This window comes from Astyanax mexicanus, chromosome 11 (genome assembly GCF_023375975.1).
Source record: "Astyanax mexicanus isolate ESR-SI-001 chromosome 11, AstMex3_surface, whole genome shotgun sequence".
NCBI classification, from domain to species: Eukaryota; Metazoa; Chordata; class Actinopteri; order Characiformes; family Acestrorhamphidae; genus Astyanax; species Astyanax mexicanus.
This window is the reverse complement of record NC_064418.1, coordinates 45860367-45878937: the sequence shown is the minus strand read 5'-3', so window position 1 is coordinate 45878937 and position 18571 is coordinate 45860367. Positions and strand designations below refer to the sequence as shown.

The 18571-nt window shown below is 38.7% G+C and overlaps 1 protein-coding gene across 7 annotated transcripts in view; it reads right to left on the bottom strand.

Moving 5' to 3' along the window:
* Positions 1–18571, bottom strand: part of LOC103026744 (UDP-glucuronosyltransferase) — a 56546-nt gene that overhangs the window by 32429 nt on the left and 5546 nt on the right. Inside the window, exons 1-2 of one of the 7 annotated variants that reach the window (XM_049484792.1) lie at positions 5614–5786; positions 180–969 (exon numbers count right to left, since the gene is read on the bottom strand). The exons of 1 other annotated variant lie outside the window; for it this stretch is intronic. In XM_049484792.1, the coding sequence (XP_049340749.1) occupies positions 180–969; positions 5614–5687 (864 nt within the window). In that variant the 5' untranslated portion in view covers positions 5688–5786. 5 more of the 7 variants (XM_022680060.2, XM_022680061.2, XM_022680062.2 and 2 more) reach the window with 5 other exon arrangements.

Below are 18571 nucleotides of genomic sequence, written 5' to 3'. Positions count from 1 at the left end.
ATTGAGTACTTTTTTACTTTTACTCGAGTAGATTTTTAGATGGGTACTTTTACTTTTACTTGAGTAGAATTTTAGCAAAGTAAAGGTACTTTTACTTAATTACAATTGTTTGGTACTTTTTCCACCTCTGAGAATCAGTGATGTCCAATCAGTGATTTCTCAAAAACTCTACTACTCACCGCTGACAGGGGCTTCCCCTTGGCACAATTGATGCCCCCAATTGTAACTATGTTAGGCATTAAAGGTCTTGGGTACTCGTGGACGTAGTCGTACCTCAAAAGCCAAATCGCAGCGTGACCGAGAAGCTGTTTATAAGTAGTTTCTCTCTGAAGGTACCTACTGGCCAATTCACCATATCTGCCGTAATTCAATCGGCAGAGGAACGACTCTAGAACCACAATGGCCACGTTCTTGACCCTCTGAGAGAAGGTCATGACGTCTGTATTTCCCGACAAGAGGCGAGGAACGTAAGAAGGAGGTAGAGGACACTGAGCCGCTTCCAGGTCTATCATGCAGGTAAGACCACGAAGGAAATACACGACAGGAAGTGAGAAAGCATCGGCGACGATCGGACCGCAGGGCAGGAAGGGGTCGGTCAGAACGACGTCGAAACCTTGCTCCTTCAGGCTCTTCATCAGAGGCTCGTTGTACAACAAGCTCTCGCAACTTTTCACTTTAAAATCCGTCAAGTTCATGTGCAGCCTAAAATGTTCCAGAACGCTGGCAGACTCGGAGAACTTCAGAATCTTCTCGGCCATCTCCTCCATTATCGCTTCCAGCTCAGCCTTGCTGTAGGACGTCTGGAAGGTCTGAGTGATGTAGTCGCCATCTTTGATTTTGAAGCTAGCCTCAGGCACCAAAACCACCACCTCGTGACCTTTCCGAGACAACTCCTCCACCAGGATCTTCATACTGAGCCAGTGGCTGCCGTCCACAGGAATCACCAGGATCTTCCCACCTTCCACAGATCTTATAGAAGAAGAAGCAAGACCCAAAAAGACCAGAAACCCCAGAGATGCTGTAAAACTCTGCAGCTTTCCCATGTTCCTCTATAGAGAAATGCCGAAATGTGCCAGAATGAAGGGTCTTCTCAGGACGATATAGGCTAGCAGGCTACAGTAAGCAGGTGTGTGTGTGTGTGTGTGTGTGTGTGTTCCAGCCCTGAGCTCAGTAATATATAAGTAACCCAGCCTATGTGCTGTGGTGTGTCTGTCTACACATTGGTCAAAGTGCACAAAGGGACCTATATATATGTATATATATTAACCCTTTCAAGGGAAAAGCTTCATGAATCAGTGAAAGATTCAAATCCCCACTCGCTCATGGGTTGCATGCTGGTAGGTGTGTTACTGTGCTGGATTAGGGCTGGGAATCACAGGGTCCTGCTGATGTAGCAAACTAGCTCCCTACATTTCACACTGTAAGCTAGCTGCATGATCTTTCTCATGATTTCCTCTGGTTGCTACGGACAACAATCATACCCAATCAGATTTAGCGTCTCTTACTGTCGTCATAACAAGTGTAGATACTGCTGTTTCTCTTGTGAATAGATAGATAGAAAACCTAGCTCAACTGCTAGAATTTTTGCACCAGGAGTAAAACAGCATAAAGTTATCCAAAAGCAGTGTGTAAGACTGGTGGAGGAGAACATGATGCCAAGATGCATGAAAACTGTGATTAAAAACCAGGGTTATTCCACCAAATATTAATTTCTGAACTCTTAAAACTTTATAAATATGAACTAGTTTTCTTTGTTTTTTATGTTATTGTTATAACATTTTTTGTTTTATTTATTAGATTTGTATTACTTATTTTGTCATTAATTTGCTTTATATTTTCATTCATTTGTTCTTAGTATATTATTGATAATTTAATAATTTCTGACCATTCTTATTACTGTTATTTTACATCTACTATTATAACTATTACTATTATTACTATCATTATTATATATTTTTCTTCATTTTATATTTTATGAATTCTTTACTTTTTATGTGTCAATTTTGTTTTACAGTCATTATTTTAGATTTTCCTAGTTTTTATATTTATATATTTTATTCATCTATATAACAAAAACGTTTTAAATTGATTTATTTATTAATGCATATTCTGATGAACAAACTATTTATTTGCAATAATGAAAGTATAATACGCAAATAGTTCATAGTATAATACCAAATAATTATGAACATTATCACATCCTGATTAAAAGGGAGCATGTTTTTCATAACAGGTGGAATCATAAAATGTACACATTAAACATCAAATAAAAAAGATAAAAACAGATTACACCTTCGCAGTATAAACGAGCAGATCAGTTTCCTCTGCTGAGAAGTCACAAGCGCTGCGCCGTTAAAATAGCAATCTGCAAAAATCAGAGCACACCTGGCTCCTAAAAGAAATGGCAAGTGACATGCTGATTGGTTTACTTCACATTACGCCAAAAACAAGAATTAGTACATGCGTTTTGTACTTTTCCCATCATTACAATAGCAAAGACACACGGACACGCCCTAAATCAAGCTTGTGTAAGAGCTTAAAAATTAGTATATTGTGTGGATTTGTGACTGTACTGCATATTGCTTTTTTAGAGAAGGCCAGTTTCCACAAGCAAAGAAAACATGGTAAATATCTGTAACATCCTTGGAGGCCCATCAAGAATGATAATTTCTGTAATTAAATGTACTGTTAAGCCAATGTTCCTTAAGCAGCAAAGCACATAGTTGTTTTGGTGAGAAAATCTATCATGACACGATAAAATAACCACTATTTTCTCATCTGTAGTTCAAAATCAACACTAAATGACTTAATGAGACAATCTCAAAACAATACTCACTGCAGGCAGGGGCTTCCCTTTGGCACAATTGATGCCTCCAACCGTCACTATGTTGGGCATCAGAGGTCTCGGGTACTCATGGACGTAGTCGTACCTCAAAAGCCAAATTGCGCCGTTACCAAGAAACTGTTTATAGGTGATGTCCCTCTGAAGGTATCTACTGGCCAGCTCACCAAAGCTGCCGTAAAACATGTGGCAGAGGTACGTCTCAAGTCCTGCAATGACCACGTTCTTGACCCTCTGAGGGAAGGTCATGACGTCGGTATTTCCTGAGAAGGAACGAGGAACGTAAGAAGGAGGTAGAGGACACTGGGCCGCTTCCAGGTCTATCATGCAGGTAAGACCACGAAGGAAATAGACGACAGGAAGTGAGAAAGCATCAGCGAAGATCGGACCGCAGGGCAGGAAGGGGTCGGTCAGAACGACGTCGAAACCTCCCTCCTTCAGGCTCTTCATCAGAGGCTTATCGTACAGCAGGCTCTCACAGCCTTTCACTTTTAAATATGTGAACTGACTATGCAGCTTAAAGTGCTCTACGACATTAACAGACTCTTCATAACCATCTCTGTGAGAGAATCCATTATAGCATCCAGATCAGCCTTACTGTAGGGTGTCTTGAAGGTCTGGGTGGTGTAGTTGCCAAGCTGGATGTTAATGGTAGCTTCAGGCACCAAAACCACCACCTCATGGCCTTTCTGAGACAACTCCTCCACCAGGATCTTCATACTGAGCCAGTGGCTCCCATCCATAGGCATGACCAGTATCTTCCCACCTTCCACAGGTCTTATAGAAGAACAAGCAAGACCCAGCAAGACCAGCAGCCCCAGCCTTTCCATGTTCCTCTCTGAAACAAAGCTCCACAGTTCCACAGTGCAGAGCTTTTTCCACAGAGACTAAATCAGCCCACAGTTTCTGTGCTAATAATCCAGTCTTCAGGCTGAGCGAGTGGTGTAATGGTGCAAAGTTCATCCACTATATAAAGTGGGCGAAAGATTTTAACTCTTTCAGCTGATTCTAATCTCATATACAGCTCTGGAACAAAATTGAAGAGAGCACTTCAGTTTCTGAATCAGTTTCTCTGATTTTGCCATGCACAGGTATATGCTTGAGCAAAATGAACATTGTTGTTTTATTCTATAAACCACTGACAACCTTTCTCCCAAATTCAAAACAAAAATATTATATGCAGAGCTTTCAGACCTCAAATAATGCAAACAAAACAAGTTAATTTTTATAAAGTAAGTTTTACGAGTTCAGCAATCAATATTTGGTGCAATAATCCTGCATTTTAATCTCAGTTTTTGTGCATCTTGGCATCATGTTCCCCTCCACCAGTCTTACACACTGCTTTTGGATAAGCTTGGTTTGATGGATGGTGGTCATCCATTTTTCTCTTGATTATATTCCAGAGGTTTTCACTTATGTAAAATCAAAGAAACTCATCATTTTTAAGTTTTTTTTCCCCAGAGCTGTATATAGTCCCTTATGGTCTACAGGATTAATGAATGAATAAAATCATTCTACTGTAGTAGATGGTGAGCAATTCACTAAATTTGCAATTCACTTAATAGTAAATAATACAATTAGGAACTACTAACTTAATTACTGGAATTAACAACATTATTAGAGTCATAGAGTTGCTAGTACTGGAGACTATTAGTAGATGGTCTTCTATGTTCTCCCATTTTCTCCCATTATCTCCCATTTTCCTAAGCTTAAACAGGAATTTTTGCAACATAAATCTGATGCCTGAGACCAAATAACATCGCAAAACTCACGAGAATGGGCCTAAGCAATGACTGATTGGAATGTCAGCAAGGAATCAATATGTGAACTACTTAAAGGCAGTGCTGGTGCTCTGCCCACATGGTTGACATGGGTGGCACCACAAAGCCCTGCTCCAACAGACCTTCCAAACAACTCAGCTTGCAATCAACCATGGGGAAGGCATTCAAAAACAACCAACAAAAGGAAGGACATAGTTATCATTTAGCACTACTCACGGCTGGAAGGGGCTTCTTCTTGGTGCAATTGATGCCTCCGATCGTCACCATGTTGGGCATTTGGGGTCTCGGGTACTCAAAGGTGAAGTCAGACCTCGAAAGCCAAATTGCACCATGACCAAGGAGCTCTTTATAGGTAGTGTCTCTCTGAAGGTATCTACTGGACAGTAGCTGCTGTAAATTTTTTGACAGATGATCGACTCAACTCCCACCATGAGCATGTTCTTGACCCTTTGAGGGAAGTTCATGACGTACGAGTTGCCCGTAAGGAACCGTGGGATGTAGGAAGGTGGCGAGGGGCACTGGGCTGCAGCCAGGTCCAGCTCACAGGGCAGCCCACGCAGGAAGTTAACAGTAGGGATGGAGAACGCATCAGCAATGATCGGACCACAGGGCAGGAATGGGTCGGTCAGCATGACGTCGAAACCTCGTTCCTTCAGGCTCTTCATCAGAGGTTTATCGTACAGCAGGCTCTCACAGCCATTCAGCAGCATCTGATTGAAGTTAATGAAATGATTGACGTTCTTCAACAAATCTGAAAGCGTCAGAGTCCCGTTCTGAAACTTGTTAATGGATGAATTCAGATCTGCCTTAGTGTAGGGCACCTTAAAGATCAGAGTGGAGTAGTTTCCTTCACGAATGTGATTGCTAGCCTCAGGAACCAAAACCAGCACCTCATGACCTTTCCGATGCATCTCCTCCACCAGGATCTTCATACTGAGCCAGTGGCTGCCGTCCACAGGCATGACCAGTACCTTCCCACCTTCCACAGACCTTATAGAAGAGAAAGCAAGACCCAGCCAGACCAGCAGCCCCAGAGATGCTGTAAAACTCTGCATCCTTCCCATGTTACTCTTAGAAACAAGCCTTTATAGGTAAAGAACCGCAAGAAGGAACACTGCCACACTGCCACAGCTCCACAGTGTAAGGCTCTCTCAGAGAGACTGGAGCAGAAGTATGTGTTATAACTGAGCATGTGAGTGTGTGTTTAAATAGCCTCAAAATCCAAGCTCATACACAGTCCAGCAAAGTTTTAATTACGCGAGCTCAAAGTTCACAGATAGGTTAAAGGTCTATTTAGATGACTGATTCTGATCTCTGTCACTGAAAGATTTGTCGTGCAAAACTTTTGCAAAACTTTTTTTTCATTTTTTGCTTTTTGTCATAATGTGATTCTGTCAAAAATAATTTTTATTGAATCAAAATTTAATGATTAATAGACCAACAACAAAAAATCTTCAGCACCACTCTTCTCAATAACTGACCATAAGGTTCTGCTGGTGTTGCTATGACCTTGCTGACCTCTACTGAACTTCAGAGATCTAATGATTCAGTACATTATGTTCCCTCAGGATCCCTCAGATAAGAAAATAGCACCATGCTTGCCGTGCCTGAGCGGCGTCTGGACCTATCAGCTTCATCTGGCTTTAAACCAATCAGATTCTACTGTTTTACTGCTCTGCATTACTTTATTACTTTATTTTTAATGTTCAACATTTTTATTATTTTTAGATTTTAAACAAGAAGCTTATTTAAAAAAATATATGTTTTATTATATAATGTTTAAACAAGCAGGTAATGAATATGATAACTGAAACAATATTGTTTTGTTGAAACTGGGGACTGTTTGTTATTTATTGTTTTTTTTGTTTTTTTTTTTCTGTAAGCAATTATTTTCATGTTTCATTTGCATTTACAAAAGCTGACTACCGATACATTTGCCAGTGTTGAATCAACAATATTAGTATTAAATGACAATCTAGGGGAAAAATATAAAAATATATACATAATCAACAGAAATATGGATGCACAAGCCATCAAACCAAAATCAACTGCTTGAATTTTTGCACCAGGAGTGGCAAAACAATTATCCAAATGCAGTGTGTAAGACTGGTGGAGGAAAACATGCTAAAATGCATGAAAACTGTGATTAAAATCCAGGATTATTCTGCACCTATTTTTTTTTTATTTCAGTCATTTTTCATTTTCTGCAAATAAATGCTCTAAATGACAAAAAAATATTTGGAATTTGGGAGAAATGTTGTCCGTAGTTTATAGAATAAAACAATAATGTTAATTTTACTCAAATATATATAAATAGCAAAAAAGAAATTTAATTGGTCTCTTATTTTTGTCTAGAGCTGTATAGAATTAGTAGAATAATCTAAATAAATGCATAATAAACTAAACCTACTCTTTTTCACTTTTACAGAAGTGTGAAGTGTTTTAGGTCTGTTTGAGGGGATTCTCTCACACTTCTCTCACAACTCTGAAGCTGATCAGATGAACGCTCTTCACCTATTGGTCAGAGCTCAGCTGAACTCTGCTGAACTGTGGGACAGTAGTGAAGATTAGTGCGAGAGAGGCCCCTTTACTGCAGTGAGGGAGGAGTTCAGATAGGGATGACATTTACTCCATAACCTACAGAGAGTGGGGGGAATGAGGGGAGAGGAGGTTTTCCTGTGTCATGCTGACTTTACTCAGATATAGACAATAAAGGTGTCAAAAGGATTGACCTCAATTACTCAATTACTCAGGTACAGATAGTATAGACACTAGGGTTTAAAATACTTCTGTAGAAGCTGAAGTATCAGCTCAAGTTTTTTTTTACTCTTTAAGTAAAAACGTTTAAAAAAGTACTGATTTCAAAACTACTTTAAGTATAAAAGTTAAAGTAATATAAGGGGAAAAAAATAAAGCCATTAAGAACAAAAGCTTAGGCCACGCCCACAGAGTCCTATAGTGCACAAAGCCCGCCACCCCCTCCCTAAAACATAATTTTCTAAAAGCCATAATGACTATAATGTTAAAATATTCAAATGTTATGGTTGAAAATATAATTTTAGATGCACTGGACTCCTCCCTAGTGTTTCAGCTGCATATATGACCTATTGAAAATGAATGTATTTTAGTAGAATGCAAATATATTAAAGATATTAAAGCTTAGTTGGATGTTTATAAAACTGGAGTTCTCTTGAGTCTCTGCACGGATCATCTTCATACTTAATACTAGGCTACATACGTCTGCTATGTTCTTGCTGGAGTGTGTGTGTGTGTGTGTTTGGGGGGGGGGTGCGGCGTGCAGGCGTGATGGATCACAGTATAAACCAATAGGGAGTCGGAGTGGTATGTGTTTATTCTTCTCTACATCCAATCACAATCAGATTCACTCTATCTGGATGGAGAGATTTATCTGGATAGGGGTTTTATTGAACGACGAGAAGCCAGAATGAAAATGAGCTGAAATGAAATAGGAGTAACAAGGCTATTTTTTTTAATGTAATGAGGAAAAAGTTCAGATATAAAATTGTGTGAAAATGTAAAGTAATTACTCCAGTAAAGTAAAGATAACCAACATTTCTACTTAAGTATGCATTACTAGATATTTCTGATTGTTATATGGGGATTTATTTGTAATATAAAGCTTCCAAAAGGCTGTAATAAATGTTTTTTTTATAGAGCTTTAGTCATTCCCATAGTAAACCACTCTGATTCCTGCGCTAAACTGGTCTGATCAGTTTTTGGAAATGAATACAAGTCTATAATAAAGGGTGAGGTGACAATGGTAATGTTATCAGATGTAGGGTTAGCCAGTAATTACATCAACACAGAAAAGGGGCACTAACTAAAACTCTACAAAGGTAAAACAAAAAAAAAATACAGAATTATAACAAAGAGGTTTTCTACTATCTGTTTTTTTATTCTATATTGTTCTGGAAATGTTTGAGATAAAAGCAACAGTCTACTGTTCCTAATAGAGTGCTGAAAGATGATGCAAGGCATGTAATAATAAAAACGATACGTTTAATATAATCATGCTTTGTATCTTTCTATGCATACTAACTTAAAATAAAGGAAAAAAGTAAGGAAACTAGATTTGGCAGGTTCTTTCTTTATTGTAACAATGCTTCTTGGCAAAAAATCTTATAATGTTGGAAAAAATGTAAATTTATCTTTTAAATGGATCCATGGTTGTAAGGAACATGCATTTGTGGATCATGTGGATTGAGCCCATGAAAAATTTCCCAAATCTTCTCTGCCAATGCCAAACAGCTTATTCTTTCATTGACTTGTTAGGGTGTCATTTTTGGGACGCCCACTTCAGGGCCTGTGTCTGACATCCCCCATTTTATGGAACTTTAATGGTCTTCAGTTTGGAGGTACTGGTACCAGAGCTCATTCTAAATAATACTGCAACCTGAAATCAACATATCACATATCTGCAACTCAATGCTTTCTAGATATTTTACAAGCCTACGCTCTGATTAGCCAATAGCATGCTACCTGGAAAAGATCATTTCATTAATTCCCTATATATTTGCTTTTCTTTGCTCCTGTGGTTCATTCCTGTCAGTTATGAGCTGTTATCATAAATATCTCCAGATCATAAGCGGACAGTCCTGAAAGAGTTTAGCATGACAATCAATGTCTTCCAAAGCCTAACCTGCAAAGCAGGTAGGGGGCGGGGCCTTGGTAGGGCTGTTCTATTAAAACTCCTCAGTATTCTGTTGGTCAAAAGCATGAAGCAGTCCAACAGGCTTTGTTATGACATTACACACAAACAAAACAAAACCATAGCTTTTTTATTTCTTAACAAAAAAAAATATATATATAATTTTAGAAAAATGTTCAACTTCCTTTAAACATCACTTCAACTATGGTACTCCAAATGCTACAAACAAATCACAAGATTTTGGATTTCAGATTTTATCAGTGATTTAAAATATGTTGGCAATTGGATCTTTAATTTAGAGTATTCTGGTCTTTCCCCAAGCAAACAAATGGAAGGTTTGTCTTGGATGAGTCGATATTACGAATGAATGAATGAATGAATGAATGAATGAATGAATGAATGAATGAATTAATTAATTAATTAAGTTAAACTGATATAGTGCCTTTCTAGAAACCCAAGGACACTTTGCAACCACGTTTTTACACACAACCATTCATACTCTCACACTCATCCACACACCTGTGAGAACCGGCAGCCAATAGCCCTCAGCCTACTCTTAACCAGAAACAACCCCTACAGCATTTTACTCAGTACAGAGTGCCAATCCTTGCCAATCTGTGCACACAGTCATACCTACATTTACACACACATTGAACTGGCTTGGCTATAAAGACGTATGGGCCTTACCTGTGACAAAGGGTTTGTCTTCATGTGAAGCATCCCTCCGATCATGACCAGGTTTGGCATCAATGGTTGAGGAAACTCAACCGCAAAGTCAGAGCTCATGAACCAGACAGCTGCTCGGCCCATGATCTCCACCATGGATATTTCCCTCTGAAAAAACTGTGACGCAATCACGTCCGCCTTGGTATAAATGCGCCTACAGGCCGCAGGCTGCAGCAGTGCCCTCACCATGTTCACACTCCTCTGCCAGAAGCTCATCCGGTCTGAAAACTGCGTAAACGGACGTGGGACATAAGAAGGAGGACTTGGACATTGGGAGGACAGAAGTTCTATATTACAGGGATGATTGATTTGCTTGTAGATGGCAGGAACCTTGAGGAACTCGCTCATGATGGCTCCAAGAGGCTCAAATGGGTCCGTTAGAATGGCATCAAAGTCCATATCCTTCAACTTTGCCATTAAATCCTTGTTGTAGAGCAAACTTTGAACATTCTTCACCATGAACATGTTGAGAACCTCCAGAGTGTGGAAAAAACTCTTAAACTTGTCCAGATCTGAAGACATATCCCTACTAAAAAGATCTACCAGGCTAGAAGACACGCCCACTTGAAGCTCAGCTTTGGTGTAGGGTACGGGATACGTCAGCGTGGTCGTATGCTCTGAAGGACCCATACTCAGACTTGCCTCTGGAATCACCACCACCACCTGATTCCCTCTCCTCCCCAGCTCTTCCACTAAAGGCTTCATCCCAGTCCAGTGGCTGCCATCTGCTGGGATCACCAACAGCTTCCCAGCCTGGACTGAACCCAGACACAGCAGATACAGCAGGGTCTCAGTGTGTGTTCCAAACACCCTCATCGTAAAGCCGGTAAAGAGCTGCTTGTTTTCAGCCGTACGGATTTAATAGTAGAGGAGCCGTTCTGTACAGGACAAAGTGCACTGTATATCTCCTGGAGTGGGTGTGGCTATTTAAACAAGTGTGTTCAGTAAGCGTGAGAGGAAAGGCTTGGATTTGTAAAATAGGATACAAACAGTCACTTTTATACCCAAACAAAGCAAACCAACAACCTGAAGAACCTGCAAAAGTGGGAGAACCTGCCCCCCCCCCCCAAAAAAAGATCAGGCACCTTACACTACACACTAAGAAAAGTAGGTACAGATTTGTACTTAAAAGAGTATAAAGCTTGTCGCTGGGGCTGTACCTTATATTGAGGTACAAAAAAGTACCTTTCAGTGAAAGTCCTTTTTTGTACCCATGGTTTTTGTGCCAGTAAAGATTATAAAGAATATAAACATTATCATCAACTGATTGTCTGGCTTTCACATAAAAATGTGCACTTAAATGATATATTGTTTATTAGTACAGTGATACAGAATACTGAATGTACCCTTTGGCTGCAGGTTAAATGGTACGAATTTTTACTTATAGCTGTTAAGAATGACTTTGTACTTCAGAGGGAACAAATCTGACCCTGTAAAGACCAATATTGTACCTTTGAGGGTACAATTATGAAGAGTGTACCTTTGAGTACAAAAAAGTACTCATATCGTACCTCTGTTTTTTAGAGTGTAGAGTCTGTAAAAAAGAACTGGTACTGGTAGCAAAGTACATACACTGTAAAACCCAATAAGTTCACTAAACTTAAAACTTTTGTTGGAACCGATTACGTAAAAAAAAAAATTGGTAACACTTGGATGGTCCATTTGAGTAAATGTTTCTTTATTGAATTTAACTCTACACACTCTAAAAAAAACAGAGGTAAGATATGAGTACTTTTTTGTACTCAAAGGTACACTCTTTATAATTGTACCCTCAAAGGTACAATATTGGTCTTTACAGGGTCAGATTTGTTCCCTTTGAAGTACAAAGTCATTCCTAACAGCAATAATTACAGATTTGTACCATTTAACCTGCAGCCAAAAGGTACATTCAGTATTCTGTATCACTGTACTAATAAACAATATATATTTAAATTGCACATTTTTCATTTGAAAGCCAGTCAATTTTGGATCATCAAGTTCTTGACACATATTCAGTTGATGAAATTGTTTATAATCTTTACTGGCACAAAAAATATGGGTACAAAAAAGGACTTTCACTGAAAGGTACTTTTTTGTACCTCAATATAAGGTACAGCCCCAGCAACAAGCTTTGTACTCTTTTAAGAACAAATCTGTACTTACTTTTCTTAGTGTGCAACCAACTCTAACCCAAACTCTAATCTTTACATTTTAGAACTGGGTTTAGAGTTAGATTTAAAGTTTAGGTTAAAATTAAAGTTGGGAGTAAGTTTAGATTGTAGGGTTTGAATCATTAACATAGGGATAGGTTGCATCCAACGGCTCAGTTTAAAACTGAACTTACAGATATGGTTCAACGAACAGCAATTTTGGCAACAATTCAGATGCATTGCAAAACCACAGTCCTCTAACCAGCCTTTTTACAGATACTGCAGATTATCTCATAGCTAATAAACTCACTGCAACTGTTTATAGCAGACCACTTACACTGCACACCTCACAAAACCTTCTCGACCCCTCACCTACTCACACTCATATCTTATCTAATGTAAACTAGTGCCTAGTGCATCTAAAAAAATTATAATATCATTGAAAAGTTACTTTATTTCAGTAACTGAGTTTAAAATGTGAATCCCACAGATTATATAGATCTATTACACACTTCTTCATTTCTTTTAATTGTTGATGATTATGGCTTACAGCCAATGAAAACAACTAAAGTCTGTGTCTCACTCCATAAAGTTCCTCCATAAAGGAAAAGACTGCACTGACTTTGGACTTGATAAAACACAGTGGATCAACACCAGCAGATGACATGACTCTCCAAACCATCACTGATTGGTGGAAACTTCACACTAGACCTCGAGCAGTTTGGACTGTGTGTCTCTCCACTCTTCCTCCAGACTCTGCTCCCTTTATTTACAAATAAAATATAAAATTTACTGATTATCAGTGATGGATTGGGAACTTTTTCAAAATGTTGCTACATACTCTTAGAATGTTCTCTGTTTCCTGGGATATTTCAAGTATATTTTTGGGCCATATTTCACACCCCTAGTTTACAGCTCTGGAAAAAAAAATTAAGAATGTTTTTTTTTATTTTGCTATTTATAGGTTTATGTCTGAGTAAAATGAACATTAGTGTTTCATTCTATAAACTACGGACAACTTTTCTCCCAAATTTAAAAGAAAAATATTGTCATTAGGAGCATTTGTTTGCAGAAAATGAGACATGGCTGAAATACCAAAAAGATGCAGTTTTCAGAGTTTTCAAACCTCAAATAATACAAAAAAAAAACCTTTTTAATAAAGTTTTAAGAGTTCAGAAATCAATTTTTAATCCCAGTTTTTACACATCTTGGCATCATGTTCTCCTCCACCAGTCTTACACACTGCTTTTGGATAACTTTATGCCTGCACTCCTGGTGCAAAAATTCAAGCAGTTCAGCTTTTTGGTTTGATGGCTTGTGATCATCTATCTTCTTCTTGATTATATTCCAGAGGTTTTTAATTTATTAAAATTATTATTTATTTTGTTTATTATTATTGAGTATTTATAACGTAAATGGAAAAGAATGTACAATTTGAATGATGTTTAGGACTAAGGCTATATGCTATGGACCATGTTTGAACTCCTAAAGAACCTGGACCTGAAGTCCAAGTTAGTCATTGACCACCCCAACCAACCCCCTAGCAAATGCTGCAACAACCTTTGATCCAGCTCAAACAACCTGAGAAACATGATCAGTGGTAGACTCATTCGCTTCTTGAAGTTGCCGTTTTGAATTTGTAAAGCTTACCTGTGTCAGAGGTTTAGGTTTATGAGCGGACATCCCTCCGATCAGGACCATGTTCGGCATCAGCGGTCGAGGAAACTCGAAGGCGAAGTCAGCGCGAACTAACCAGAGCTCTGCCCGGCTCATGATCTCCACCATGGAGGTTTCTCTCTGCAGAAACCGTGATGCAATCTCGTCCGCCCTTGAGAAAAGTAGTTTACAGGCTGTTGGCTGCAGCAGAGTCCTCGCCATGTTCACACTCCTCTCCCAGAAGCTCATCCGGTCAGTAAACCGAGTGAATCGTTGAGGCGTGTAAGAAGGTGGACTTGGACATTGCGAAGCCAGAAAGTCCACACCACAGGGATGGTTAACCTGCATGTAGATGGCAGGAACCTGGAGGAACTCCCCAACGATGGCTCCAAGAGGCTCAAAAGGGTCTGTTAGAATTGCATCAAAGTCCAGGTCCTTCAACTTCGCCATCAGATCCTTGTGGAAGAGCAAACCCTCAGCGTTCTTCACTGTGAAATCCTTCAGAACATCCATGCTAATGAAAAAAATCTGAAGCTTGGCCAAATCAGAAGACGTGTCCATACTAAAAACCTTATCAAGACCACCAGACAGACCCTCCTGTATCTGAGCTTTGGTGTAGGGTACGGGATACATCAGCGTGGTTGTATGCTCTGAAGGACCCATACTCAGACTTGCTTCTGGAATCACCACCACCACCTGATTCCCTCTCCTCCCCAGCTCTTCCACTAAAGGCTTCATCCCAGTCCAATGGCTGCCATCTGCTGGGATCACCAACAGCTTCCCAGCCTGGACTGAACCCAGACACAGCAGATACAGCAGGATAAGGCAGCGTACGCCAGCCATTCTCGACAAAATCCACACTATTCAACACCTACTTACTGTCTGATGTAGAGTAAAGGGCGCTCGCTATATAGCTCCTGCTGGAAGAGGAGGTGTGCACCAGAGAGGGGTGTTGAATAAGAATGTGGGATGGGCTTGATTTTGTGTGTGACAACGAGCCACAAGATCCTGCTATGGAAAAACTCAACTGCCTACAGAGTATACTCTAAAAAACAGAGGTACGATATGAGTATTTTTGGTACTCTAAGGTACACTCTTCATAATTGTTCCCTTAAAGGTATAATATTGGTCTTTACAGGGTCAGATATGATTCACTCTGAAGTACAAAGTCTTTCCTAACAGCAGAAAGTACAGATTTGTTCCATTTAACCAGCCAAAAGATACTAATAAACAATATATATATATATATATATATATATATATATATATATATATATATATATATATATATATATATATATATATATATTTGCATGTTTTTTTTTTTTATTTGAAAGGCTTCTAGACACATATTCAGTTGATGATAATGTTTCTAATCTTTATAATCTTTACCGGCACCAAAAAAAGACTTTCATTGAAAAAAAAAAATAAATAAATACATATATATATATATATATATATATATATATATATATATATATATATATATATATATATATATATATATATATATATATATATATATATATAGTACCAGTCAATAGTGTGCATAGTAGATTCATTCTAAAGTCATCATATGACTACGAAGAAAAACATGGGACATTATTTAGTAAGCAAAAAAGAAAGTGTTAAACAAACCAGTATCGTTTTTATATTTATCACACCTCTATCTTATATAGAGACAGTTTTGCACATCTTGGATGGATTTTTAGGCTTTAATTTAACAGCTGTGCTGAACTCTTCAATTTCCTTGCCTCTTAATAAAGTGTTTGAGAGCATCAGTTGTAAAGTAGTGAAGAGGTAGAGTTACAGGTATACAGTGAATAGTGAATATTTGAATAATGTTCTAATCCAGATTATAAGAAGCAAGAACTACTCAACTATGTAAAGAAGTTCAAGAATTTTGAAAGTATCAGTAGTCAGTGCAGTAGTCCCAAAAACCATCAAAAACATTGTGATGAAACTGGTTCTCATCAGGACTGCCCCAGGAAAGGAAGAGCAAGAGTTACCTCTGTTGTACAGGATAAGCTCAGCAGAGTTACCAGCCTCAGAAACAAACACAAGTTAACATGTTCCCAGATAAGAGCACCTAAATAAAAGTGATGCATCAAAGCCGGTACTGTAAATATAGTCTTTCATATATATTAATCTTCCTTAGCTCTAACGTTTGCTGGTATTCATAATAACTCAGAGAGCACTGTTAATCCCCACTGTTTATTTTTGAAGCTTTATAAAGTAATACAGGCCCTAAGGTCTAATTATTACACAGCCTTTACACAGATTATGAGTTAATAATTATGCAACTGTTTACCACAATAACCACAAATTCATGTCTAAAAGCTAACTATTGGATTTATCTCACATTTTGCATTTTTGCACTTTGAGCAAGTGGGGTTTTTAAGTCATCTGCTGTTTTAACCAGGGTAAATCCTAACTGAACTGATCCTAGCTTTGGGCAACAGACACACAAAGATGATAAGCAAGTGAGAGTTCACACCCAGTATGCAAATATATGGTGCCAGGAGCCTATGGGAATGCAGTATAAACCAACACTGTAAAAAGAGCACTGACACAAGTAGTATTGGAGTTAATAATGAAATTTTTATACTTCTTGTTAGGATTTCTAACAAGGACAAGGACATCTTTAGGATAATTAAACATGCACTGGATCAAACTGACTCAAGAAATAACAAATGACAAATGAACATAACAGGAGGGTTATAAAGCTTATATGAATTCATTGGCAGCATCATTGACTTGTTTGAAGCTTACCTGTGCCAGAGGTTTAGGTTTAACAGCAGACATGCCTCCAATCGTGATCATGTTTGGCATCAGCGGTCGAGAAAACTCAAAGGCGAAGTCTAAACGCATCAACCAGATGGCTGCTCGACTCATGATCTCCACTACGGACGCTTCCCTCTGCAGAAAGCGTGACGCGATCTCGTCCGCCCTGGTGTAGAGCCGTCTACAAGCCAGCGGCTGCAGAGTAATCCTCACCAGGTTCACACTCCTCTCCCAGAAGCTCATCACCTCAGTGTAGAAAGTGTAGCGTTGGGGAACGTAAGACGGTGGACTCGGACATTGGCTGGCGATTGAATCCACACCACAGGGAAGGTTGACCTGCATGTAGACGGACGGGATGGACAGGTATTCACCCATAATGACTCCCATGGGCTCAAAAGGGTCTGTGAGAAGGGCGTCGAACTTCCAATCTTCGAGTTTCTGTACAAGTTCTTTGTTGAAGAGCATGCTCTCGAGGTTCCTGACGGCAACGTCATTCAGGAGATCCAGAATATTGATGAAATTCCAAACCTTCTCCAGATCAGTCACAACATTATGGTTGAGAATCTCGTGAACGCTGGCGGTGAAACCCTCCTCCATCTCGGCTTTGGTGTAAGGTACAGGATAGGTGATAGTTTTGGTATTCTTTGAAGACCCAACTGCCATACCCACTTCTGGAATGACCACCACCACCTCATGCCCCCTCCTTCCCAACTCCTCTACCACTGGCTTCATCCCAATCCAGTGGCTTCCATCTGTTGGCATCACCAGAAGTTTCCCAGCCTGTGACGGGCTCAAGCAGAGCAAACCCGACAAACCCAACAACAGCAAAACGCCTGCAGCCATAGCTAACGCTGCTCCAACCCCGCTAACGTTCACACTGCCCAGCTCTCTGTATGTTGACAGGAGGAGGGTGTCCTATCGCTCAGAGTAAAGGGCACTGTCCCAAAGGCGAGCTGGTGTATAAAATGAGGGCGGAGCTGCGGCAAAACAATGGTTGAACCATTTTAAGGACATGAAAGTTCACTGGAAGCTCTGCATGCTTGAACTTAATGAAGTTACAGAGGTCCAACCTATCCTGCAAGTTTCGGGAATTTCTCTCATTTTATTAGAGGCTAACTGATGCCCACAAATGACTGTATATACAATATCCCAGAAACCGTCTATTAAAGCAAGTTAGTGAGAGAGAAAGAGAGAGAGAGAGAGAGAGAGAGAGAGGGAGAGAGAGAAAGATATACACTGTAAAAAAATATATTTTACTTGATTTTAGAGTTTTGAGCAACAAAAAAACAACAGTTTTGCCACCTAAAAATGTTTAGTCACAAAAATATATTTTTCATATATATATATATATATATATATATATATATATATATATATATATATATATATATATATATATATATATATATATATATATATAAAAGTTTTTTCCAAGAATTTCAAAAAGTTCAAAAGTTGTGCCAACTTATAATCTTATTTTATATTATACGTTTTTTTTTTTGTTTTTTTTACATACGCAGCAATGTAAAAAAAAAAAAAGGTCTCACCACTCTTATAAAACTTAAATAAAATCACTTTATGTTTTTAGTTGGCCTAGTTTAAGTTTTGTTGACAAGGTGAGTGAATTACATGTTTTACATTAATCATGTATATATTAATATATTTGATAATAATTGGTTTCTGATAGTGAATACTTGCCAGGGACTTTTAATCAGAGAGAGAGAGAGTGTGTGTGTATGTGTGTGTAAGCCATATTCTGGGCTGTAAGCTGAGCTCCTCAGAATGTTAATTATTGTTTAAGTCTTATGGGACCCCTGAGCGGGGTCTGTGCCGTCCATTTAACCCTTTCAGACCTAGAGGTGGAAAAAGTACTGAAAAATTGTAATGAAGTAAAAGTACCTTTACTTTGCTAAAATTCTACTCAAGTAAAAGTAAAAGTACCCATCTAAAAATCTACTCGAGTAAAAGTGAAAAAGTACTCAAT